We start from the raw sequence: 27,403 nt of genomic DNA on the forward strand, positions 1-27,403 counted from the left end.
TTCTGGGTCCCCCGACGGGAGAGGTTCCGTCGGCAACGGTAGTCTCGTCCTTATCTCTGAGCATAAGGACTGTGTAGCCAACAAAATGGGCGCCGAGTTGTCTCGCGGCGCTGGCAGAGGGGAATCCGACGGGCGATCAGGGGCCCCGTCGGTACCCTCGACGATGTCGTTGTCACCTGCGTCGGGATCCATCCCGACGGGCCGATCTTCTTCCACGCCGAGGCCGTGGCTCAAGACCTCGACCAGCTCCTCCTCCGAGGTTGAGGCCGAATCTACGACGATGCCCTGCCCCCCCCTTTTTCTTCCCCACGGGGGATTTCACAGGGGTCCTATCGATGGGCACAAAAGAGGACTCCCTCCGAGGTGGCAGGGAGACTGAGCCCCGAGGTCGCCCCCACTGGTGTAGCCTCCACAGGCTGAGCCAGGGCCGCCGCGACAGTTTCGATAGAGGGCTTGGCCGGATGGATTAAGGCCTTCACCACCTTAGGTGCGCTCACCGCCTTATCCTTGAGGGGGGGGGACACTGCCTCGCTCCCCCTCCGCCATCGAGCTCGACCGGGGCCTCTCCAGGAGCCTCGCCGGGTGCTCGGCCTTCCTCTTACCCGACCCAGAGCGTTGGCTCGTGGTTGATGGTGCCGGGGAGGGTGCGCCCAGCCTGGCGCCCGTAGAGCCCGACCGTTCGGCGCTCCTGGTGCCAGCGGACTCGCGGTGCTTGGCCTTATGTTGGACCCCCGTCGCCGGGGCGTCCTCAAAGGTCTTAGAAGACCGCTCGGATTTCTTCCTTTTCTTCTCGCCGGACGGGCTCTTCCCTTCCAGCCAGTTGGCGAGACGTTGATGGCGGTCCTTCATGGTCCGCTCCGACATGTTGCCGCAAAACGCACAGTCCTTCTCCACGTGCGACTTGTCCTCATGTAGGCAGTAAAGACAAAAAGAGTGTTCGTCCTCCTTGAAGACGTTCTGCAGCTGGCATCCAGGGCAGACCCTGAACAGCTTTCCGGGCGTCGAGCTTCCCTTCTCCTGGGCCATGACCGGGCCTGAGAAACTTCTGGAGTCCTCCAAAAGCGTAGCTCGACGAAATCTTCACCCTTGAGGGGCGCAGACGAATCCGACACGGGTCCCCGTTGATCGGATGGAGAGTCGGTGGAGCTTGAGGCTCTTTTGACCGAAAAAACGACGTTTTTGAGAAAAAACGTGAAAAAAATAGCACTAACGCTCGAGAGCAATAGCACGAGGATCCCAACACATGAACGTGCGGTAAAAATCTGAAGATTGCTGCCAGAGGCGGTGCTTAGGTAGAGGGCAGTCATTGGCTGTGGTCAGTATGACGCAGAGACCAGTGATTGGTTATTACTACGAAAGACAGATCAGAAACGAAACTGATACTGGTTTTTTCTTTACCGAGGATTCCCAGCCTGACGACGGGGAATATTCATGAGCATGTGAATCCATGCCAGACCCCATGCTGGAGAAATAGGAAGTCAAACATCAAGGATATTGTAAGCTATCGACGAGGCCAAGCGTGACTAAGTGTACGGCAGACAACAAGTGTGGTCCAGAAAATAGCAGGAGAGAAAGCGAACCTTACTGTAACAGGGTGATAACACCAAAGAACCATTCAGGTAAGAGATAATGGTAGGCCCCATATAAAGGGCGACCCAGAGTTAGTGAGGCAACAAGACGACGCCACATGGGTTAGGGGTAGCATTGGAAATGCTTTGTTGTCCCCGTGGCCTGTCCCTAATGGACACCATGTCCCGTTGTTTCCCTTAGCCCAACAGCTGATGACATCTGCCTATCGTCTTGAGTGAGACGTGCTGCCACAACGCAGAACGGGATTGAATCACTAGGCATTGCAAAGCCCGTGGAAGAATAATAGTGATAGAAACCGTATATCCACGGTAAGGATAATAATTGCAATTGCTAGTTACATACCATTGATGAATAACAGAATTGACAGAGGTATGAAACAATATAACAGATAGATTTAGACACTGTGTTTGTGTTCCCTACAGCCCAAGGGGCGTGGGTATAATCTAAATGACGAAAGGAGGGCAGAAGGACGCCCTATAAAACTGACTGATCAAATTTGATAGCAGAACCAAAATTGGGTGACTGCAACCTCACAGTCGGGGTAAGATCACTAGATGGATTAGTGCTCCAGGGCATTGAACAATGAACAACAAGCAAATCTGTCTAAAGACCCGTTTTCTGTATATTCCCTTTACTTGGGGACAGTGATCATGGTTGGATAGAGAGGACAATGAGATACTGCCCACTGCACTAGCCTGGAACTGTAGCGCAAATATTGAGAGGCGAGACATAAAAATACGAGATTGAGTTGAGGTAATGAGAATATACGGTAAAAAAAAATACAATTTTTTTTTTCCAAACTACTATACCATTGCCCCTAAACAGTTTAGACAGAAAGTAAACACTTGGAAATGGTAATTGTGTTAAAAAATAAATATGTGTCAAAGACCGAGTCAGGTGAAACCTGGTTAAAATCCCAAGAGAAATGAGTCTAAAACAGATGAAAAGAAGGCGTTACAAAGTTAATTATTCCCTTCTGCTGTGATGTTAAGCACAGCATGTTGTATTTAATAATAATTACAACCAGGATGTGTCGAGTACTAAAATCGATTGCCCTCTACTGGCTTCCCACAGATATCCACTCAGCGATCTTGCCCGAAGAAAGGATCAAAGGGAGGGTATCAGATGTGGATCCCCAGAATTCAAGAAGATATTAAAGTGTACATTGCAATTAAATGTGGTACATACCCCTGAAGAATTTCCTAGCCAAAAGTGTGATAGTATAAGGAAAGAAACATGTTGGGTGTTCTGTGAGTGTAGTATGAGAGACGGAATGAGTAATGTAAGCACGGATAGCTAAGGTTGTATGAACTGGGGTGTGCCCCCTTAATTGGAGAGGGAGTTTACAACAGATCCCTATTGAAAATTAATTTAAGTGAGATAAATAGTTGATTAATTTAGGTAAGACAAGATATTGCTGGTGTGCAGTAGGAATGTGCTGAAATTATAATGTTTTTTTAGAATTTTGTATACAAAATCGATACAACAGTGGAAGTGTATGCTTTTATTGATATACTTAATATAAAGAATTAATATTTTTGATACATATTGGAATTGCATATTATGATTTAATGACTATTAATATATACAAATGGGCCGACACAAATGGTTTTGGGGAAGCAAGTGATCCTGTGAATATAATATATTGTATCAAGAGGGCTGTTCACAAGTAGTCTAGAGAAATATTTCCTCTAGTCTCTCTGGTGTTTGTAAGGAGCCAAGTAGCTCACCAGCAAGGGAGAAGAGAAACGCTCCAGACACGCCAGGAGCCCGTGGAAAACTCCTGGGCATGCAGTAACAGCAGAAAGCAGCGTTTTACCTATCGGGACCATGATCAAGACAAGCGTGCTGATGCGAGGCTGCAGGAGAGACCAGAGTGAAACAAGAGCAGTCCAGAGAGGAAAGCAGGCGGTACACATTTTCCGCTTGATCGCGAACGGGGCTGAGAACACTAACAAGAGCCGGGGAGTCAACCCAAACACGGTGGGGACCCCAGGGCGTTTCAGCAACCGCAGCAAATACAAAATATAAAAATTCAAGCAACAGGAGAGAAAGTAAAGAGTGAATAAGAAACAAAAGTATATTGCGAATAAGGCCCCTAACAAGATATGATTGTATGCAATACAAATATGTAGGGAATACAAATCAAATGCTGTATCAAGGAGATATACTATACCAAAAAGGGTATGCACAACTGTGGAATTAAAAGAGGAACAAAGTGTAATATAAGAAGTCCTGGCAGGAGAGTAAATCAGGCAGTTACAATTGTGTGTGAATACAAGAAGCCCTGGCAAGAGTATAAAGCAGGCAGTTGCATGTCTACAAGACGTCATAAGAAAAAAATATAGAACTAGTTTTACTAAACAAAAAGGAACTTTTTGAAAGAAGTGGAACTACATGGCTAAGCAGTTTTGTAAATAACAGTACTGTTGTGGGCCAAGGACACAAAGAACTGTTAGATAAGGAATCATTTGAATTGAGGAGAATTCCAGGGTAAGGGAGCCACCCCTTGGAGCCAATACTTTTCACCCTTGCAGAAGGTTTGTGTTGGAGCTCTTCCTTTACGAACTCTTTTGCAATCTCCTAAGGTTAAAGACATTTCCGTTTTCACCTTATAGTTTAGGGTCGGAATAGAACTTGGACACAAGGACGGTGTTGATTTAAACATCATGACACAGACAGATCCTTAATTTTTGGTTTTAGGTAAGGACATTTCTCTTAGAGCAGGGTCAGACATACCTTTTTCCCAACTTTTTGTTTTCAGTTCAACATGTTTTTTTGGATTAACGCATCCATTAAACACAAAAGCATCACATACACATGAAAAGGATTAACAATAACCATTACATCACACTCTAAAAACAACATAACACGGCATTATCAAAACATTTCACTGGTATAAATACGGATTAAGACCAATTTGCTTAAAACTTTCTATTGAGGTTAAAAAAAAAAACATTCGGGTACATAGCTCTTTTCAGATGGGACAGAAGAGTCCATGGTATCAGCACGGATTCTGCCGTCAAAAGGAAAAGTAAAGCTGGCCTATATTGGCGGATAGAAGTAGACTCAACCACCTGCAAAATGGTGGCCCGTCTAACATCCCGATAAGCCAGACAAAACTATACAAAATGCTTCAAGTCTCCCCTCGCTGCCCCACAAGCTGGCCAACTGGGGTAATTTGGAAACCCGGGCCACTCTTCAGGTTTCCCCTTAGCTGTAAGCAGTCAAACCTTGCCCGTGTGATGAGCCATCTTTCCCTCCTTTTCGGGCTCCACAGGAGGTAAGGCTGAATCTCAAACACCCTGCTCATCAGCGCATAGTTTCCATCAGAGTAGGTGGCGCGTTCCAATCCACCCTCTCTTTTCCTGTGCCCCCAATACAGTGCCTGCCTATTGGCTCTCATTTGCCTGGTTGACAGCAATCCATCAGGATTGAACAGGACCTGAATGTTACTGGTGCGCATGGACTTATTTACATAGGGCAGCCAAGGAATTTTGCGCTAGTTTGCCTTACCCATAATACTCCTAATAAGGTTGTATGCTCTTTTGCCCATAAGCGGAGCCATAAAGTTCTTGGAGCAGCAGCCCATTGATCCTCCCAAAACTCCATCCCCAGCTCCCTATGGACCGAGACACAGGGGGTTGAGCCCGGGAGGGCCAGGAGCTGTCTAAAGAACGTATTTTCTTTCACCTGTAGTTCCGCCGCCTTCATGTAGCCCCAGAATGGAACTCCATACAAGGTAGCCGCCTTCGTCTGGGCGGCGCAAACCTTCAAAACTGGTTTCAAGGGCTGGCCCTGACACCTACTCAAAAAGCGGTAAATCCCTGCTGTATACTGGCTCATCTTCAGAGACTGGTTTTTGATGTGTGCATTGCCTGCGACTTCCTCCGAGAATCTAACCCCCAGGTAGTCAAATTCTTTGACCCTTGGGATAATGTCCCCATTACAACCATGGGACGCATCTTGGCGGCCCGCTTCCTTCTTACTCACCCCATTACTGCTGACTTGGTGGAATTAATTTTTAACCCCAGGCTATTCAAAAAGGCTGCATAAGCATCAGTCACAGCTTGTAGGGCTCTTGGGGTTCTGCCCATTAAGACTATCATCAGCATATGCCAGAACCGGAAAGGTCCGCCCAACCAGACTCATAGTCTGCCCTGGTTCCTACCAGGGCCTTGAGGAGTTCATTAATATAGAACGTGAACAGTATTGGGGCCAACACACAACCCTGACAATCCCCAGCCCTACATGAAGACTCTGTACACTGCCCCCCCTCCCTCCGACCCCCCTGTCCGGTGCAGACACAGGCCTTATTTTCCATATTTTTCTCATAACAGTCAGGATTTCCTCTAGGCACCCCCGTGACCTCATGTAAACAAGTGAATGTACCCTTACTAGTGATAAATGCTCTAAGCAATTGTTTGGTTGGACAAATGTGAAATTTTGGGCCTGTCCACAGGTATTTTCAAAAGTATGGTCTCCTAAATAGCAGATCCAAAAACAAAGAGTCTAGAAGTACTAACCACTCACTGTGTTTAGAATATACAAAAATTCAAAAGCAATGATTTACTAATCATAGAGAAACATAGTACATATACATAGAGAATGATGCTAGAAAATACGACATACATATTAAAAACAACACTTGACAATGGCATCAAATGACAAATATAGTATATACAGTGAATAAACAGAAAATCTTGTATACTTAATATACAGATAAATCTCAACGATCATTTCATTGGCACAGTAAAAATACATACTTGTGTGAACACAAGAACATTGTAGTATATCCAAAGAAAAAAAAGCACGCCCCACAGCTTTGATCTATCCACTTTATCAAAGGCCATGCTTCGGTCCGCCTCCCCCTTGAAGAACACTGAATTGGTGATTAAAAGATACAGGTTTAGACCCTGTTCTATGGTTACTATGGTTCTGCACAGAAGCCCTCTTTAGGCGCCCGAGTGTCTGAGTGGACAGGATGTGAGGGAGGGGTTTGAGGCCCCCTGAACAGGGTCTCCTTGGAGACCCAAGTCACACTCTAGTTTGATTGGCTAGGTGACTGTCCTGCCAGGAGAGCCACCCTGCTGTGTGATGGACAGCCAGGCTGTGTGAATGGGGGGAAAACTGCTTAAGAGCAGGTCTCTGGGACTTGGAAGGCAGAGTCGCCACTGGATTGAGAGAACCGAAGAGAAGCTGAAGGAAGACGACTGCTGCAACTACTGAACATCCCGGTGAAGCCCTGCTGCAGGTCCAAATCACCTGAAACTTTGACAGAGGACATCTGAAAGGAATCTTCTTCCCTTGTGCCTGGTGTTACCAACCAGCTCGCCAAACGCCAGACACCGGTCCTCTTCTTGGTCGAATTCGCTGTGCCTCACTGCAGTGAACCGGATAGCCAGATGGAAAGGAACCCGTTTGGGTTTTAAGGAGCGTACCCTTTATTTGACGTTTTGCTCCGCTGCTGGCTTCTTCCCTGGGCAGTGCAGGACCCTCCAACATTCCTCCTTCTTGTCAGTACAATAGTCACTTCAGAAACCGTGAGCCTGCAGGAACGGCCAGGAACTTCTGCCTCAGCTACAGTATTCTTCTTTTAATGTACTGTGCAAATCTGGTCGTTCGTTCCGTCCGACCGCAGTGAAGGTGTTTTAAATCTTTCGCCTCTCCAAAGGCTTGTCCTTCCCTACTCCTTTGAATAACTTTTCTTCCGACCAACTTAGTTTTGAACGCTTGGCAAAGACTTAACCGCAAACTACTCTGAACTGTGTGATCCTCTGCAAAGACTCTGAACCATGAACATTGGCCCAGGCCCATTGACTTGAATCCTAGTCGTAGTAAGCCTTTTCTAGATGCTTGCCTATTAACTTGTTGGTGCTGATTGAGATAACCTTGTCTTTTCTCCCTTGTATTTTCTCCCTTTTAAAATTGCTGGAGTGCCATTTTGCTCACACTTCATTTTGAGCCTAACTTGTCCAGAATTGATTGGGGGTTATTGTAGTGTATGTGATTTTCTCCTGCTTTAACGATGGTGTAAATAAATGTATATTCTTTTACTCAGAAACCTTAAGTCAGTGTTTGTTTGAACCATAGTAATTTCTGTCCTTTGTGTAACTACTGATAATGCTCACTTTACTCTTGAGATAAGTCTGGCTGCTCAGCCATCGCTACCACTTTACTGTGTAGTACAGACTTGTACCAAAGGTGAATTTGTACTTGCACTTTTAGCTTAATTGTGTGTGGTGTTCCCAAAGGGTACTGCATATGATTGTGCCTAACACTTGCACAATTACCCTCCGGACAGGACCAAGTCTCCTTCTACACCATGAAATGAAGTCGCCCCATAGGTGTGGGCCCCGTAAAATCACTGCACTATAACAGATGTCATCACTGTCACACTTCCCCTCCATATCCCCTCACCAGTTTTGGGGTCTTCGACTTCCTTCACAGCCGTGAAATGTTTTCATCCCCACTGGTTGCCAGAAAAATGCTGCATCGGAAGGATGGCGGAGGAACCAGTATAAAATAGTTGTGTATAAACTGAAGTTTTATTCGAAGATACCAGACCCAAACACAGCCGTGCAGACAGGCAGCTTCCAACTGTCATATATCAGAACATTGGTGCGCGCGCAATGACACACCAAATGGAACACTGAGGTTGTCATTGTGCACACGGCACATGGAATGAATGGATCACAGGGTGAAGTCAGCAAAGCAGAACGCTGATGCAGAAGAAGTTTAATTCCTGTGGCGAACTTGCAAGAGCACTTGGAGTTGGTGTAGTTCAGATAAATGCTGGAGCCTAGGCTAGGCAACGCCTTTGCTCATAAGTGACATTATCACTCTGGAAGGGGGCTCTGGCCAATCAAGAAGCTTGGAATGCAGGCTGAATTCTATGGTACAAGCCCATGTTCCGGCGTTGGGCTGACCCCGTCGGTAACGGCACTGCTGCCCACTTAAGGGACCCTCGCTTCATTCTGGTTCTTAACTTGGGAGGAAGGCTGTTACCAACAAGGTCGGCCTGCCACCTTGGTCCTATCACCTCATTAGACAGGTCAGGTGATGACTTAGTGGAGTAGCCGACCACCAAATGCTAAGTCCTCTAAGCCAGAGATGCTGGCTAGACGAGTCTTGTGAGGCAATGTGACCTTGAAAGTTAGAAGTACCAGAAAGACAGCAGGTGAGGTTGACTTGGACCGTTGGAGGATGAGCAGGGCTTGGAGATGAATGAAGTGGAAGGATACCCAGCAGAGGCAGGAGATTCGAGATTGCCAGGATTCAGTGGGTGTCTTAAAATCATCATCACACCATGGTGGAAGAGGGTGATAATGAGATCAGGAGGTTGGAGTCGGGGAGGGGGGGGGGGGGAGAATCTGTGTTTGGCCACATAGAATAGTCGCGAGTCATGAAAAAGGCTAATGTTTGAGCAACACTTGCATCCAGGTTCTGGCATTGAAGTGAGGTGCCATAGGTCAGTTGTCATGCTTTCACGGTGTGAGCAGTAGTAACAATCTGCAATGATTGCATGTCCTTTGTCCAGAATTTGGAGTTCTTTCTTGCACATTTCGTGTTAAACCCGGATGGGACAGGGAATGCCATGGTCGGCTAATTACTCAAGGCCACTCCTGGGCTCAGTTGTGTGGGTTAGGTAGCTTAATGTGTTAAGCATTTCCTGGATAGATGCTGTTTCAATTAATCGAAGACTTTAATTCTTAATGCTGATAAATCCAGCACTATTAAATTGATATGTTACTAACGGAACAGCCTTTTGCCGACAGCGGTTTTTTGATGGAATTTTTACTAAAGAAATGGAGTTGAAAAAAACTCATTGAAATATATATGGGGTGTAAGTGGTTAAAAAGGAATGGGCAAGCGTTTGGGGTGAGGTTAAAAACATAACGAAATGGGGGCTTGGGAAGCACCCCCCCCCCAAAATTACAACAAAAAAAATTAAAAAAAATATTGCATTTCTATGAGTTTTTACAATTGATAAAATCATTGAAAAATCTATTGTCGCCAAAACGACATAGAACCGTTACTAACACGGTTGTCAAATAGCAACCAAAATTATAACACGTCATAATTAGGACATTGCCCGCCAGTTACCAGGCAAAACAGTTCATGGAGCAGGGAACTTATCAATAACTGAATAATATGCAAATTACATGTTTCTGATACCATACTTCTCTTATGTGTGTGCCTGTTCACCCTCCCCCCGCCCTACATAGTTGTGCTGTGGCTATGAAATATACTCAAAGAGGTCACATGGTAGCAACCATGACACCAATAGCAAACACAGAAGAAGGACTTGGGCAGAGCCAGAGATCTTTCTTCTAAAAGTTTGAAAATGGCAATAGCTAGAGTCTTTTTGGGGACATTCGCCTTGAGTAAGGACTGTGATGAAGGAAGACTAGGAATGGGTGGAATGAAGATTGTAGTTAGGAAGTCGAGCAATTTATTTAAAGATGCCATTCTTTCCGGCAGACTATACTCCCAAATGTACAGTCTTCAAGGAACTGCACTGCCACTAAAAGAAAAGAATGTGCAGATATTTATCAGATGGGGGTGTCGGGGTGAAGCAAGTGGCCTCTGTGACGTGGATCTGAAAGGAACCGATGCTGAATACGATGACTGGATTCTGCTTAGCTACATTTGAGGATAAGACGAGGCACTATGGCCATGCCCTGGCCACTGACCAACTGGCTGTACGCCCCAGTTATGTACAATATTCACATCAAGGCCTGCCTGGGGATATTCCTTGTAGCTCCCTTGCCAAGTACCGCTCGTCCGGGGTGATTAATTTTATACTTTACTTAAGATTTGGTATTCGACCGGTTTTGGCCTATACCAGGGCTTGGGTTGGAATGCCTCGTGAGACGAGAACTTGCAGGCTATGTGGAGAAGCGCAAGACATATTTTGACTCAGTGCACGAATGTTTGTATGACAAGAGATATGCCAAGTACAGAAATGTAAAATCGGACCAATTTTTGAGCCTATTGTATGGGGTTAAATTTCTTGTTCTCACAGCAGGGGCTTTTCATATCTGGAATATTGTGAACCTTAGATTATGTGACTGAATGATTCAAACTGGATTGTTACTTTTGTTTTGAAATTTCTTTTATATGGTATATAAGGAATAGTTATTTTTCTGTATCATTAGTATGTATTTTAAATTTAGTGTGAAAGGTTAACAAACCATTTAAAAAACATATAAAAAAAAAACTCCACTAGACCTGTAGCCCGACCCCAAGAGATCCATAACTTCCCACCCGCGCCCTCCCCCCCTCTGGAGAGCCAGCAGCTGGGCCTCTAAGAGGATTCTACATGGGGTACCCGTGTCACAGGGACCAGCAACCAGCCTGTTACTCGCCGAGGTCCGATTGTGATCGATGTAGAAGGGGCGGGGGTCAGAAACGCAAAGACTGCCCTCTTAACCAGGACAAGAAAAGTGGCAAAAGCCAGACCCCGTGTGAAACATATCTAATGACCGCAGCATCACCAGAGGCCCAGGTTTGGTTCAGAAAACAGAGTTCAAATGGAAATGCCCGGAAGACCCGCTTCCTTCTACCCCAATCTACACTGGATTCTATTTAATGCATATGATCCCGCTTTCATTACTGTGAAATAAAATGAACCTATTAGAGGTGTATTGTTGAGCTGCTGCCCAGTCTTCTCACAAAGCAAAATACTTCCTTTATTTAGTACATTAAATGTGCGCGTAGAGAAGGTAGGTTACAGACGGTCTTTGCTCGGCCCTCAGGCTGTCAACTCCTTTTGCCTTGGCAGTATCCAGAAGCGTGCTTGTGCTCACCACCACCTTTCCCCTTCTACTCCATGTTTCGACTACATTAGCACATTGCTGACTGATCACTTAGGGTTTCATGTTCCCAATGGCAGCCTTTCTTTGTTCTGCCATGGCAAGGCCCACACACCTGTCCTGTGATGATCTGCAGCTACTCCATTGCTTGAGCTAGGATTTTGTAACTAAATTAAGCTGCAAGGCGGAGTTGTTGGTAGGTGCATACATCAGTCATAACCTATGCACCCCCACAGCTGCCTTAGATAGGTTGCCAGTGTAGGCAAGCACCCCCGTTCCCCTTACCAAACCCACAACATCAACATCAACGAAAACGACCCCGACAGGACCCCTGGAATTTCCAACCCGCACTGGTCAGAACAGTATATAGAAGGGTGTTCAGAGGAACTATGTAAATAAAAACAGACAGAAGGGGTGGTGGGTGTGCACTGATGAAACCAGGTGTTGTGTTTGCCAGGTATGATAATTCAGCGTGCATATAAAATGGTAACAGGAGACAGGGGGAGAGAGGTTCTCTCATCTTACCATTTCCCGCTGGTTGTCAATCACGGCCAGCGAGGAGTTGAGTGAAGCGCACGCATGTTCAGCATCGGTCCAGTTTGCTTCCTGCTCAGAAAAGTAGTAACACTTGTTCCTGAACCAGATCCAGCCTTCGCCACAAGGTGGCAGCACTTCGCTGTTCACGTTCTCCGCTCTGCTGGCTTCTTCTTCAGCCTGGACCTGTGCATCGGGGCACTGGCTGCTCTTTAAAACTGTTAAAGCAGGAAGTAATGTTATAGTCAGGAGGGCAAATCTACAGTGCAATTATTTATGATAAGAACATTTCCCCCACATTGACCACTGCTCAATAGCGTGTGTGACTCGTGTGAGGACTGGATATATAAGCCGTTGGGTACAAGGAGAGAAACTCTGGCACTGCTGACTGGCGGCTTTAATGGCCAGACACATAGAAGGACACTCCTGGCCACAGGCGACTACCATTATAGATGGCCACTTAATCTGGCATGACTCCCAGACTGTGCTCACCTTGTGCACGCTCCCCTCATTGACGGTTATGTATTCTACAGTGCTCTTCCTAATATGCTCTGCGAATGGAACATCCTGCAGCGATTCGCCGCTCAGTTCCCAAGTGGGGATCGGGGGTCTTGGTGGGGACACTCCACCTCGCCACGAGTGGGGAGTGATCCGATAACACCCTGGTCAAATACTCCAGCCCGAGAATTCTAACTCGTGATCCTCCCCAGAGAACATGTAGTCTATTCGCATGTATACCTTATGGGGTGCTGAGTAATGGGAGTATCCCCTCTCCTCCCTGTACCGAGTCCGCCACATGTCATCAGTTGCAAGCGCATAAATAGCTCATTTAGCACCTTGGCTGGCGGGGATGGCTTCTTGTGCGTCACATCTGACCGATCCCTTGTGGGTTCCAAAGTACAGTTAAAACCTCCACCCCAGAGAAACTTCCCTCCTCTGAAAGGTCCCAACCTTGCATACAATGACCAGACGAACGCAGTAGCGTCATGGTTCGGGGCGTACCTATTTACAATGCAGATTTTCTATCATCCCATGTAAGACCACCATCCTCCCTTCATTATCCTTCTTTGTGGCAGCACTTGGTATCGCAGGGTCCACCCAAATAAGGACCTCCCCTTGCATACGTAGAGTATGTGGAGCCCACCATAATACCTCCCCATGCCCTTTCTAAGCTGTTCTATCTTTGTTCATCTAAATGTGTTTCTTGTAAAAAAACGATCCCAGCTTTATTCCGTTTGATAAACATATGCACCCTTCTGTGTTTAACATAACTGTTGAGCCCCCTGACATTCCATGTCATGATTTTAAAATCACGTCTACCATTAATACCAATTTCTAGAGCGTCAATGCGGTCTCCATCACATTGCAAGCAACAGTAACAGTTTAACTCAACATGACAGAATACGTGCCGGGCTATCCTCCCTCCTCCTTCCCCCTCAACCCCACTGAAAACATCAACTCCAACTCGTCCCGCAATGCCATGCATGCAAGGACTCTCCCGTTTCCACTCCATTCAACCTGGTCACGAGACTAGTCTCCTGGTGCCCTACGGGTGGGCACTGTATGGTAGCCCTTAAACTACTTCTACAGGGGAGGGGGGGGGTAGCGAGTCCGCTCTACCGAGTTTCTGTAACTCACGCTTCATCACTTATCTAGCAGCTATCCTGTTACTTAAGGTATTGGTATGAACAGCAGGATTCCCACCATCCTAGTACGTATACATATACATCCGCATGAGTTCTGCTGTTCCAGCACGCCATGGATGTCCCTCTATTCTCTGGAGCGTTGATTCTGATCCTCAGTCTCCGGGGTCTGCACAGTGTCCATCCACTCCTGCGCTTCCATTGGCGCCTCGAAGAAGAATGACTTCCCATTATGTAACAACTTCAGCTTTGCCAGATACAACAGCATGTATTCCAAGTCAGCCTTTCTAAGCCTGGCCTTTATAGCAATGTACTGGGCTCTCCTCCTCTGCACCTGGAAGGTATAGTTCGGAACCTTGACCGACTCTCTTTGTATCTCTCCCCACGATCTGGAGTAGGCCAGAATCTTCTCCCCGTCTTTATAGTTTAACACCTTGGCTATTACTGGTCTCAGGGGGAGGGGGTAGGGAGGTGGCCCTGGCAGCCGCTGCTTAACCAGGGAATGATGCGCTCTCTCGATTGTGAACCCCTGTGCAAGTTCCCCGGTCCCTATTTCTTGGAGCAGCATGTTCTCAATTTAAGTGGTTGGATCGGACCCTTCCGCCAGCCCCACTATCCGCACGTGGTTTCTTCGTGTACGCACCTCCATCTTCCAGGAGGTCGACCTTCTGTTGCAGGACATCAATGTCTTTCGCTGCTTGCGTCTTTGCTTCCGTGTTTTCCTTGACCTGTTCCTCCAGCTTCCCTGTGCGTTCTGCTATGGCGCTGACATCTTGCCTCAACAGCCCCACATCAATGTGCACTGCATATATTTTCGTCTGCAGTGCGGCAATGGTTTCCAGGATTTGTCGTTTCCCCATCATCCGCCATTCCGCTCTGGGCAGTTGCTTACTCTTTTTCCTTTTCTTCTGCCTCCCGACTACTGGGTGAGCTCTTGGCAAATATGTCCAGGGTGGCTTGCTTATTTTTGTTCTTATTGTTCTTGGACGCCATCCTTCTCCGCATATATCGCTCTGTCTGCAGTGTGCTCCGCCCTATGGGATCTGTACCCCTATTTTGGGTGCTTGCATTACTCCGGATGACTTGTGTCTAGCGGAGTTCCCGCTGTATTAACGTCCCCTTGCCATAAGCCGCTGACTCCGTGCACTCAGAGTCCGTATTACTGCAGCACTTGGGGGTTTGGGGGGGCTGTGCTTTATAGTGCTCCCATCGTCCACTGCGCTGAGGCAGGCGCGCTTCCTGCTCACTCCCTTGTCACACTTGTGGAAGGCCCACTCGGTGGTCGCCACCTGGGCCTAGCTGTTCTGGTTTAAGCCAGTGCCCCTGTCCAGTTGTAGATGGTCTCCGATGGTCTCTTGGAAGGGGCATATTCAATATCTTGGCTCATCTGGGCTGCTTATTACTATTTCTCTCTTGCATCAGAGTTCCTGCACTGGTAGAGGGCACTCTGTACGCCTGGGGCTAGTTTATGGGCTTGTTACTTAGCCCTTACCCTTGTCCAGCACTGCACTCTCCTTCACCGGAGTCAGTATCAGGCAGGTCTCCCCCCCCCCCCCCCCCACCGTGGGGTGTCCTCAGCCTGGATTGTGCCGTGTCAATGCAGCACCATTCGCCAGCACACTGCCGGTACCACCTCTCTATGATTGTGCTTAGGAGTGGGGGGTACTGTTGGGGCCGCCCGTTGCCAGTAAAGCTTCCCTCAGTGTGCCAGGTCCCCAGACCCCCCCCCCCCCTCCATCACACTCTTACCTGCAGCACCGATGTGTGCCGATCACTGCTCCGGTGTTGCGCTCCTCCTCTGCTTCTCATCCCACGGCTCTGGTGGAAGTTGCAGCTCCTCTCCGTCTCGCCGGCAGGACGCGTCCCCGCAACCGCTGGAGGCAGCCTGGATGTCGCAAGGGCACCCCGCACACCCCCTGTGCAGTCTTTTGCTCGACCGAGCCGCACTGGCCTGTTATCTCCCACTCCGTGGGTCAGCCGGGGCCCTTGGGCAGAAGCTCTCGTCCGCAGTCTCAGGCTTTTGTTTACAGCCCCCATGTGTCTCATTCCAGGCTGCCGGCTTAATATTCCATGCGATACTTCTATCGAGAGTGGCTCCCAACCCCCCATCAGTCCATCGATGCCTCCTCACATGGCGTGACTATCAAAAGCCAACTAGCCTGCGATCTCTCCACCGACATTTTTCCTTTGTCTGTGCTGCAATGTCCGCAACCCTGCCTCTCGGGCAAAAGGTTCCTCCAGGCGGTGCGTTTCCTCTCCACTTGCCCCCTGTAGCTCCTCCAGGTATTCCCACAGCAGCGCGTCCAATTCTAGTCCATTTTGGGTCGCCATTGGCCAAGTAACACGATATTCACATGGAGGATCTGCAGGAGCCATTAATGAGGACGTCTTCATCACATTGCTGTTGGCCATGCCCCCCATATAAGAACATATTCATGCTTGAGTTGCTAAAAATAATACTATAAAAAAAAACAGGTCTATGCTGGCCCTGAAAATATATGCCAGTGTCCTCACATAAGAACATGCTCCTGTTGGCTTTAGCCGAACACCACCAAAAAAAACAAAAGCATTCCACTGTAAGAAAACATGTCCATACTGGCTGCACTAATGGAGGCCAGTATGGGCACGTAAGAACACTCATGTTGGCTTTGCCTACGATACCAGTAAAACATGCTATACCACTTAAAAAGTACATACTGGTTGCTCGGGTTCGCACAGACACACAGCCAATTACAAACGCGGTCATGCACCACAACCTGAAAACTGCTCCCTCATTCACAGGTTCAACCACAGAACATTAACACGCACTCATTCATACGCGCACTTACATAGACAATCCCTTGCATGTGCGCACACGCACAAACACCAAAATATACTTTTTGTCAACTGCTCTTCCAGCTGCGTCCAGGCTGCACTATGGGGCCCCTGATCATGGTGCAGACAGAACATGGTAGAGGTACTGCCTTTTTCCAAACATGCACTGGAAAGCGACACCCAGGAGACTTCAATATGCCTGGAGGTGCAGGAGCACTCCCTACTCACGTTTGGGCCTGCAGTTCCCAGGATTGCTTGCGCACAGGTGCCATTCTTCAAAATGCGGCAAATTTGGAACAGTGATCTGTGGCAGAACAACCCTTTTCTAAATAGCACCATATTCTGCTGCGATGTGAAGGTGGCGGGCTGAAGGGGAACATGCCACTGTCTTTCTCTGCTTTATGCACTCGCCTTGCGGTGGGATAACGGTCCTGTGACCTCAAAACATGCAGAGCTGTTGGTTCCAGTAGCTTCCGAGGGCACAGCACCATTCCTGCACCATTAACGCAAGAGGCGATACTACAGCACCCCGTAAGGTGTCGCTAGACCCGACAGGCAGCTTCATTTTTGTCCAAACAAACCCCTTCTCTTCAGCAGGCTAAGACAGTCCCTGCAGAGTGAGGACACCATGAAGAAATGTAAATAGCTGTTACTTTTTGTTGCACTACATGTTCTCCGAAGAATGGGGCCAGAAGTTACAAGAATTCACTGCAAGCATAATACAGGTATCTCTACCCGTAATGTGATATGCGAGCCGCATTTCTGCTTCATGGCAAGTGCCGCTGGGGATCCGAATGCTTGTATAAACTTTTGGAATGTGTGTGTTGCCACAAGAGGCGCTCTGTGGATGGTAACCCTATAGCGCTTCGTCTCTGCAGTTTACAGTAATTGTCTAGGCACCTGCCATGACAACACTCCTCCCATCACCTTCAGAATGGAGGTGTGAGGATTTGGCGGAGGGGGCGGCATGGGGGGCTGGGGGGGGTTGGTGGTAGGCGAGTGGATGTATTTCTACGGGGCATTTACCAGGTCTTCCAAATCAGGCCCTCGGTGTCTGCCCTGCATTACCGATGGGCCCCAAGGCCGTTGTCAGGCTGTAAATCAGGTATACGCGCAAAAATAGGTGATGGCTGAAAGGAATCCTGAACTCTGGCATTGCTCTGGGCAAGCCTCCAGACCATCGTTCTTCACCTGACAAGCCTTTACAGAAGGAAAAAGAGCATGTGTAAATCAGGCTGGGTTCCACCCCAAAAAAGGGACATTCCAGCCCGAACTGATTGGTCACATTATTCTGCACGAGACCACAAGAATCCCCAGACATGTTTCAGCCTTGTTGGGCCTCATCGGTGGGAAGTAGCTTGGTTCTCTAGGCCCAGCAGGCACGGGACCCCACGTCTGGGCATAACCGTCGAACTCTGACGTACGCAAAACAAAAAGGTGGCATGTGATAATCTTGCCATGAAAAAGTCACCACATATGCAACTTTTTCCTGACCCCTAAAATTCTTTACCCAAATATTCTAGGAGGGGTATAATTATATATTATTCCCCCTGGCTTACTGAGATGGATAGTCGCCCTACATAGCCATTCCACGATTCACGTCAGCCTAAATAAGCAAGGTACATAGTCTCGCCTGATAAAAACCTATAGCGGTGTGAGGCAGGGGTGCGTATTAGCACCTTCCTCTACAATCTGTACATGGCAGACTTAGATCAATATCGTCAATCCTTGGCAACTCCCAACATGTCCATCTTAAGGCCATTGGGGATTGGCTATGCAGACTACCACCTAATCTTTGATAACACACCCATAGGTCTCCAATAGGACTTGAATGGTTTCTCTGCCTTTGTGAATGCCCACTCATTGTCAGTCCAGCTAAGACAACGGTAATGCAACCAGCGAATGCTAGGAAACAAGCTCCTTTTAAGTGGTATGTCCAGACGGAACCTGTGCAGAGCGTTGACTCTTTTCTTGATCTTGGCTTCATGATAAATTAAAAATCCTCTGTTCCAGGTTGAACACCCAGGCTATCAAAGAATCAACGAAGCCGAGTCTACTCCAAGTACGGCAAGTTCTCTTTACTTCCTGCCTTGTGCTTTTTTAGGGGCAAGATTGTTCCCAAACTATTGTACGGGATTGAGATATATGACCCAGAATTAATAGAATATCTGCCCCAATTAGAAGCCTTTATTTGGAGAAGAGTCCTTTGTCTCCTAAATGCAACACCACATTCAATAGTTGGCTATGAATTGTGCATTACTTCACTGAAGGCCAGAGCATTATATCCATCACTCTATGGAAAGATGTTGGCGCCAACAGTGAATCTGTTGTTTTTGGACTTGGTAAAGCCTGCAAGCTTGGAAATCTGCAAGCCCTGTCCGAAGTAAAGGGGCTTACCTTATTGCTGTTGGCTGAGCCAGGATGTACTTTACATGACCTTACAGGTAATACAGACACAGTAAAGAGGTCTCTCTACGCAGTGGATTGGGCAAATACAGTGACGGAATTCCTTTCATACTCCACTGTAACTCATTTAAAGCAAAAAGCAAGGCACTTTACCTCCATATTAATCGATTTATTCTAGTAAATCTGTTCGTTCCACTTTCCTAAGATTCTGTTTGAACTTGACGTATACTAAGAACATTCGGTTGAAATAAAGCCTTGTGAAAGGATGCTGCATTTTGAAGATTCTGCGTGGACGAGAAAGAGAAACACCTGCACATCTGCACCAAGGCTCTGAATGATGTCTACCTGGTCATCCAAGCGTGGATGGCACGACACGTTATGCCTTAACGATGACAAAACTGAGCTCCTCATCCTGGGCACTACGCAACGCCTCAGTAAACTTGAGCCATCCTACCAATCGTTTATTATCGATGGCAACACCATCCAAGTGTCAAAAGACACCAAAACCCTAGGCGTCTATCTTGACGCCACCCTACCCCTTTTCCGACAAACGCAGTCAGGTCCTCCTCAGTTTACACCTGCAAACTCATCGCAGCTTGCCAGCCATTTCTAACCACCCCTAATACGGTCACTTTGGCCAGAACTCTCATCATGGCCAAAATTGACTATGGGAGCGCCCTCTACCTTGGAACCAGCCAAGAGAATTTGAACAAACTGCAAATCACCCAGAATAACGCCATCAGAGCAGCCCTAAACATCCCACGAAATCACCACATCTCGGAATCCAGATCCAACCTACACCGGCTACCAGTCAAAAAGAGAATTTCACTGAAAGTCTTAGGCCTCACCCACAAATGCCTAGCCAACCAAGCCCCACCATACCTCTGCAGTCGGCTATCCCGTCATGCGCCTACCCGCCCGCAAAGAACGGCTCAGACCCACTGCCTAACCATTCCTAGGTTCAAACTACAAAAGGCGGGTGGATCTAGCTTCCCCGTCCAAGCTTTGGAATGCCCTCCCCATCAGATCTGAAGAATGTTTTAGTGCCTTCAAATCTAAAACCAAATCCTGGCCCTTCAACCAGCCTTGATTTCCTGACTTGCCCTGGGCAACGCCTGCCCTAATCCACTTTCTGTAAATATGTATATTGCTGTATGCCTTGAATTACTGTGCACTGTCTAATGTTTTGAATATATGTAACTGTTTTGCTTATGTAACCTTGTCCAAAGTTGCGCCCTGATGCCTCTGGGCCTGAAGGTGCGCGTTACAAATAAAACTAATACAAATTGTTATTTAGTGAATCTTTGAAGCAGTTAAGAGAAAGAGCTTTTCAGAAGTACACAAGGGACTATTTTTTATCAACAGACCATATGTGGGATTATTGTTTGTCAGGCTAAAGTACTTCCATTGTAAATGCAGTTACAATTTTTTTAGTTCAATTTTTACAGAGAATTATGTTTTTTTTCCTTTGAGTCGCTTTAGAATTCTGTATGTAATATAATGGGAGTGTTTTTTTTTGGTAATTACTTTGTATTGAGGTTAAGGGTTGAATTTATTGTTAACCAAATAAAACAAACAATTATATATTACCTCCAATCCTAGAATATTTGTAAAAAGTGTTTGATTGTCTAGAGGGTGCATGTTAAGCCACCTGGCGGCCATTTTCAGAGTGACATTATCACTGGATAACAAACAAAAGAGGTGATGGCTGGAAGGTTTGGAATTAATCTTAACCTCTGGCATTGCTCTGGGCAACTCCCCACACCATCGTTTTGCCAAATCAGGCATATGCAAGGGTCGAGGCTTTGATGTCAGGCCGCCACATTCTCTCTTTCACAGAATATGATGTTTTTAGGCAAAGTGCTGTTCCTTCATGGAACACATGTCTAATTTTACATGGACCTCAGAATTGCCCCATCCCACGGCCCCTGCAACCTTTGAGGACTTTGGATGGCACACTTATCTCCATGAAGCAATATAAACTAACATATAAAGCTGCATGCAGGTTGATAGCTGTGCAAAAATGGACTGTTGCTTCTGAGGTGTGATTTTAATATTACAAATAGCCACCCCGATTATGCCCTGGGACCGTTCACAAACATGAGTTATTCATGACCCCCTTGTGTAGTGGGTGGGGCAGTTTATTTAGACAATGTAGCACCCAAAGCGAGGCGCTAGAATGCATTCATCCCGCACCTCATCCCAGCACCACCGGCACAATGTTAATAAAGCATGATGTGAGTATGCCCGACATGTGACAGCAATGCCCGGCGTACGGTGAGAAGGTCTGAGCATTGGATTCCAATGTCTTGACAGGATGGTCTGAGTGTCTGGGACTAGAACATAGATCAAATGGTGGCAAAGCATGGCGTAAGATGCCAGTACCGTGGCAAAAGATAGTACTTGGACATTTTTTAGATTAGTTGGGCGTTTCATAGCAGAAGATGTCAACTTGCGCAGGGACCTGGCAATGAGACAGCCCTGCCAAAGGATAACGCATGGCATGCGTCGCGCGAGTGCTTGGGCACTGCTGTAAAACCACTATGGTGGTGACTGACAGCATAAAATCTGATTAACGTATGGCTGCAACACCTGCAAAGCATGGTCTGAACACCTAGACTTGCAATGTCAGTGCCTAGCAACAAAGAAAGCATTGCCACTGTACAAAAGCTCATAAAATAATGTTGGCTTTGCCAATGATTGCTTCCTCCTTCGCACGTACAATGAACTGCATACGTGAGAAATTGCAACACCCCCACAGCACCATATTGAAATGCAGTGACACCCTCCTAAGAGCCCCCCACTCCTATCCATCCTCTGCTAGACGCCTATAGCCGCCATTTTTTAACCAAACCTACCATCAACAGCAGCAACACACAAAAGTGGGGAAATAATGCTTAATTATTTCACCCCTTTCTTTGGTTAATTCTCCCATCTCTCTACGCCTCATCCTGTCAGTTTCCATCACTTTTGATTAAAGTCAGCAAAAGGGAAACCATGGTTTATAATGACAATGAGCAGGCGTTTACAACAGTTTATGTAAAGGAGGAAAATATCCCTTTATTCCAGTGTCTCACAGTTCATGCAGCACAGACACTATACAGAGACAGGGCTATTTTGCATTTATGTATAAAGATGCATTAGTTCTCTCGCCATGACACATTCCATCCACAATTCACTCTGAGGAGCGAATATCCCCCAACTCCTCCCACTCAGACGCTACAATTACATACATCTGGCCTTTTATTATATAGTTAGAATAGATATTAAGAGCGAAATAGATAATGTTTGTTTGTTTTTTTTGTTGCTGGCGGTGTTCAAACATTTCTGCCATTTCAGTGGCCGAAATGTTTCGTACCTCAAAAGTAGGCAAAATGTCCATGAGCCTGCGGCGAAACAACCAACAAGTTGACAATTTCATGCAAAATGCTGATGCGTGACTTTTTCAAATCTGCCACTGTCTGAAGCTGAAATCCAAACATCGGCAGTTCACGCAACAAATACATAGTACAATTATTTAAAGAAACAGATGCGGATATGTTTGCCGTTCTGATTTCAGAAGTCAAGTCCGGAGACTGGGAACTGGATGGGAAGAAGGCGGCTGATGGGAGGGCCAGCGCTCTGAAGCCCTCCAGCTCTGACCGCCGTCCGCTCCTCTGCTAAAAAGCCCCCTCCCTCGTCTACTGGCGCAACCTCTATCGCTCAGTGAGAGCCGCTGCGACAGCGGATCACCAAGGACTTCTGTCCTGCAGACACACACACACACACACACACACACACACACACACACACTCACCTGCAATGTAAACTCCCAGGGCAAGTACAACGAGCACCAGGCCTGCTAAATAAACAGCCAGAAATCGGGGTCCGGTCGCTCTTCTCAGTAAGCACCTCACATTATGATCTGCAAAAGAAAACACACTGTTCCTGCAAGGTTGTTTTGCATCACGGAGCAATGACAGAAGTAATATAGACCTGTACGTTATACAAATTTTGAGCCACTGAGTGGCGCTGTGACTCTTCCAAAGAGCAGCGCCACAAAAAGCACTCACTAGACCAAGTCCGGGACTTGTTACCGCCTCTCCTTTATTCAATTTTTCTTTGTTTATCTTTGCTTCTTTCTTTCATATTTTCTATCCATCTTCATTTCCCCCCCCCCACACATCTTCAGTACGAGTGGACAGTTCTCGAGTATGTTGGGGTCTTACATGAGAACTCCCTGACTTGCAATTTCGACTTACCCTTTAATTCGCCAGAAGTCAAAAAAGGGGCACATGTTATTACAGCGCTCAGAAACCGGGGGAATCCGGCATGAAGCGCTGTATAAGAACACAATGTTAGAATGTTCCTTTCTTCTAACATCGATTCTTTCTTTTGTACCTGCCTTACTTTTGCGGCTTCCTTCTTTCTGTACAGTCCTTTTCACCTTCCATGTTCTTTCTTTGTCCTTTGCTTTTTCTTTGTTTCCTTCCATCTACCAATTATTTTTCTTCATGCCGTTCCTTCTCTTTCGTTCTTTTTCTGTCTTTAATTCCATGCACTGATTTTCCTCGTTCGATCACTCTCTTTTAGTCGTTCATTCTTTTTGCTTTCCCGGCTTTCTTTTCTTCCGTCAACTTAACGACACTCCGTCCTCCACTGACTTCTCCAACGTTAAGGGCCTAACTCACAGAGCGTTTTCCCAATGGGGTTTTGCCATTATAAAACGCTTCTGTAAATTAGGCCCCAAGTTTCTTCCACTTGTCAATGTTGCACTATCTGGTTGATAAATGAAGATGGAACATTTGGCCAATCTTCTTGCCAAAAAAATAAGATGACCCTGGCGCACCCTCCGTAAACATGAGTACAGGAAGCGCGCCAGCCCTTCTCATGATTTACAACTGGAGAAAATATCCGCACTCTTCCAGCCTGGAATAAGAGGATGGCTGGGACTAGTATCCGCGCAATGGAATAAGAGGATGGCTGGGACTAGTATCCGCGCAATGGAATAAGAGGATGGCTGGGACTAGAACCCGTGCAATGGAATAAGAGGATGGCTGGGACTAGTACCCGTGCAATGGAATAAGAGGGTGGCTGGGACTAGTATCCGCACAATGGAATAAGAGGATGGCTGGGACTAGTACCCGCGCAATGGAACAAGAGGATGGCTGGGACTAGTACCCGCGCAATGGAACAAGAGGATGGCTGGGACTAGTATCTGCGCAATGGAACAAGAGGATGGCTGGGACTAGTATCTGCGCAACGGAATACGAGGATGGCTGGGACTAGTATCCGCGCAATGGAATAAGAGGATGGCTGGGACTAGTATCCACGCAATGCTTCAACCCTTTCCTATAAATAATTAAGCTGGTTCCATTCAGCCTCGTGGACACACATCGTGCATCTCTCATGAGTGGAAACCATCATATATACCCCCAGCTGCAGACTAAGGAAGCCAGGCTCAGAAAGAGCATTATGGGAATTTAACTAACTCTCAACTCTCTGTGCTACTTCAGCAACATACACGAGGAGCTTATAGAGAAGTGTCATTCAAAGCCCCTCCCCCATCACCACCGAAGGCTCTCAAAAAGCCCAGTGAAATGAATCTCCACCAGCATCACCAGACCATGTGATAGTGACCATTTGAATAACAGGCCACAAAATAAATAATCTTTGTTGCATAAATGAGAGAAAGAAAGAGGGAGAACTAGCCAACAGGAAGTGAAGGCGTTACAGGGTGAACTGTTGCCCTGTGTAACAGCCTCACTTCAGAGGCAAAACCTCGCGTCGTTAAGTTCTTCTAGGTTGAAGGAGTGTAGAGACTTTGCTGCCAGTAATAGAAAGGGCGGATACTTATGTAATGTCCTGTCTATGGGCACCTCCGCCTCCAAACTGGATAATCCCCAACTCTTGCAGAAGAAAGCCTCGCGCGTAGCATTAGGCCTATGCCTTCAGCAACCCGGCGCACTGGCTGCCCATCAAAGCTCGCATTGATTTTCTGTCCTTTGCCTACCACTGCATTCACAATGGCCCCCCCCCCCCCCTGTACCTCAGTGTTTCCCAGAAAATCCTGATGTGTTCGCTCAGATCCGGCACCAGCACGACCCAAGTCACCCCTCGCTTCAAGAAAAGAAAAGACTACATGAGGGGTCGGTTTGTGTCACTGCTCCCACTCTTAGGAACTCCCTGATGGCTCACATCAGAAACAAACCTTCATATGCCTCCTTCAAAAAGCCTGTAAAAATCTATTCAACAAATACGACTAATGCGCTCACCTGGTCTCTACCTGCTGCACCATAACAAGAGCTGTGATACCGCTGGGTTTGGGCGTTCCATAAATGTAATAAATATATAAAATACTAAATATCATGACCAGAGCAACAATGTAACAGGAACTAAGGCAGGTCTTCCTTTACTGGAAAAAGAGTTAGTTCCATTTGTAAGATCTACAAATGCGTCATTCACTAGAAAAGCACAAAGACAACAAGTGGCAGAAAGTTAACATGGTGCAGCTCGTGGCGTTTATCAGTGAGAAGAAAATAAGAAAGAGAAAGAAGGACAGATTGAATGTAGGAAAGAAGCCAAGATGGGAGGAAAGTGAAAGTGAAGAGAAAAAAGGAGGAACGAGAAAGACAAAAGAAAGAAGGTGGAGAGGAAGAAAGTGAAACAAGATGGAATGAAGAAACGGAGAGAAAGACAAAGAAAGCTGAAAGAAAAATGATTGAAAGGAAATAATTTTTTTTCTCCCTCCTTTCATGTAAAAAATAAGGAAAACTAACAAAGGAGGGAAGGAAATACGAAATCTAGTGAACCAGTGATGAAAAGGGAAGAAATAAAAGAGCAGACAGTGAAAGAAAGAGAAACGAAAACATAGAAACAAGACTAGAAAGAAACAGACAGGCCTAGACGAGCCACTGCTTGTGAATGTGTCCTTATCGTTGCACTTCAGAGCAGAAAAATATTTGCAATGGTCAAATCCTTTATTGATACAATGTATTGCAGCCACTGCCTATCATTGTTGTGGAAAGTGTAATGCAGTGATCTGTTCAATTGATACTTTGTAACAGGAGACATAGCACCGTGGGGGGGGGGGGGGGTCAATGGAAAAATGCCAGTCCCCAGGAGCAAACTGCAGGGTTCGTTCATGGGGCCATTTAAATTTCTTTTACATGCTTGTTAGTTTTCTCCAAGGCATTACTTCAATGCTTATTTAAAAAAAAAAAAAAAAAAGCACTAAAGGGGAACTGCCATGTAATAGCAGTACTCTGAGGTGTGATTACCACTCAATGAGCGAGGCCCGCAATCCATGATTTACACTTTTTGAAGGTCCCGAGAGTAAGATTCCCATCCCTTGAGTGAGACAAGGTTTGCATTTGGCATCAGCTCAATGAGACTGTGGGTTAAGGTATGCCACTCCCTGCCCTCTCCTCGCACTAAGGGAGCGAGACTGGGGAGGGACGCACACCTTGTGGGTGTTTGGCTATTTTATATTATCCATGTTTGCCAAAATGACGTTGTCGCCGATTGTTTTGCTGCATTTTGTAACCCTTTTTCATAGCAAAAATATAGACGGTAAGTTTAGGTGAGGTCTATAGAACGAGAGTAGATGGATGGAGGGCGAGGAGACTTGGGGTCTATCCCACCTTTTTTGCGCTAAGAAAAGTTGTAAAAATCAGCAAAAGAAGTTCACCATCAAGCAGCGACATATATTCTGCTGCATTCGGCCCCGCCCGTGTTATTTCTAAGCTGTCTGCCGAGAGTTAATTGCTTAATGAGTGCTGTAAATGGCCAAGTGTATCTTCACCCACTTCTGTGCCCTGCGCTGAAGTCCTGTTAAAACAAGCATTGACAAAGCCAACAGTTCTGGCTTGTGTTACATATTAGATGGGGATTTGCAGGGCACTGCTATTGTATGTGCAGATAATCATGTTTTAGCTGTTGCCGTCTTATGGTCAGGGAGTATTTGTTCATTGGTTATTTGTAATGCGCACTATAAAGCAGAAATCGAGGCGCAACAAGACAAGGGGGGAGGGAAGCGGATAAAATAAAAACGTTCTTAAAAAGTGAAACGTTCAAAGCGTGCAGCAGGAGAGTGGGGAGGAGGGGATGTGCAGGATGGGGATAGAAGGGAGAAAAGATAATTGTGACTTGGTCGTGAGACGATTTGGAATGTGCAAGTGCTGAAGCATAAAAAGGGGGAGAGGAGGGAGGAAAGGAAGTGCTGGAACAAATTGGTAGACAGCATCAAGGAAACCCAGAAATGCAATAAAGAGGTATGGGTGAATGCAGCCAGGAAAAACTTCGCCTCAGGGAACAAGGGGCTACATCAGGCATGGCGTCATGCATTTTAGACTAAGTAGGTAAGAGTGAACGCAGACTGGAAAAGCCTCGCCGCATGGAATGAGGGGCTACATCAGGCATGCCATGCCGTCAGGCATTTTAGATTAAGCAGGTAATTGACAGGAAAATCGGGCAGCATCATTTCAGGCAAGAAGGGACGCAACAGGCAAAAAGATGGTGAGGGAAAATAAAATAAAAAGGCTAAGAGAAGAGTCGAGAAAGGAGGCTGCAAGCACATAGTAAACAAAGCAGAACAGGTAAAAGATAGTGGCGTCACGA

The 27,403-nt window shown here is 46.6% G+C and overlaps 1 protein-coding gene across 2 annotated transcripts in view; it reads right to left on the reverse strand.

Moving 5' to 3' along the window:
* LOC138580178 (early activation antigen CD69-like) overlaps positions 1–27,403 on the reverse strand; it is a 68,893-nt gene that overhangs the window by 15,714 nt on the left and 25,776 nt on the right. For both annotated transcript variants that reach the window (XM_069650504.1, XM_069650505.1), the window contains exons 2-3: positions 22,602–22,709; positions 11,934–12,160 (exon numbers count right to left, since the gene is read on the reverse strand). In XM_069650504.1, coding sequence (XP_069506605.1) covers positions 11,934–12,160; positions 22,602–22,709 — 335 coding nt within the window. The remainder of the gene's footprint in view (positions 1–11,933; positions 12,161–22,601; positions 22,710–27,403) is intronic.

The sequence above is a fragment of the Ambystoma mexicanum genome, chromosome 3p, assembly GCF_040938575.1.
Source record: "Ambystoma mexicanum isolate Mex_15411 chromosome 3p, UKY_AmexF1_1, whole genome shotgun sequence".
In the NCBI taxonomy this organism is placed as follows: domain Eukaryota; kingdom Metazoa; phylum Chordata; class Amphibia; order Caudata; family Ambystomatidae; genus Ambystoma; species Ambystoma mexicanum.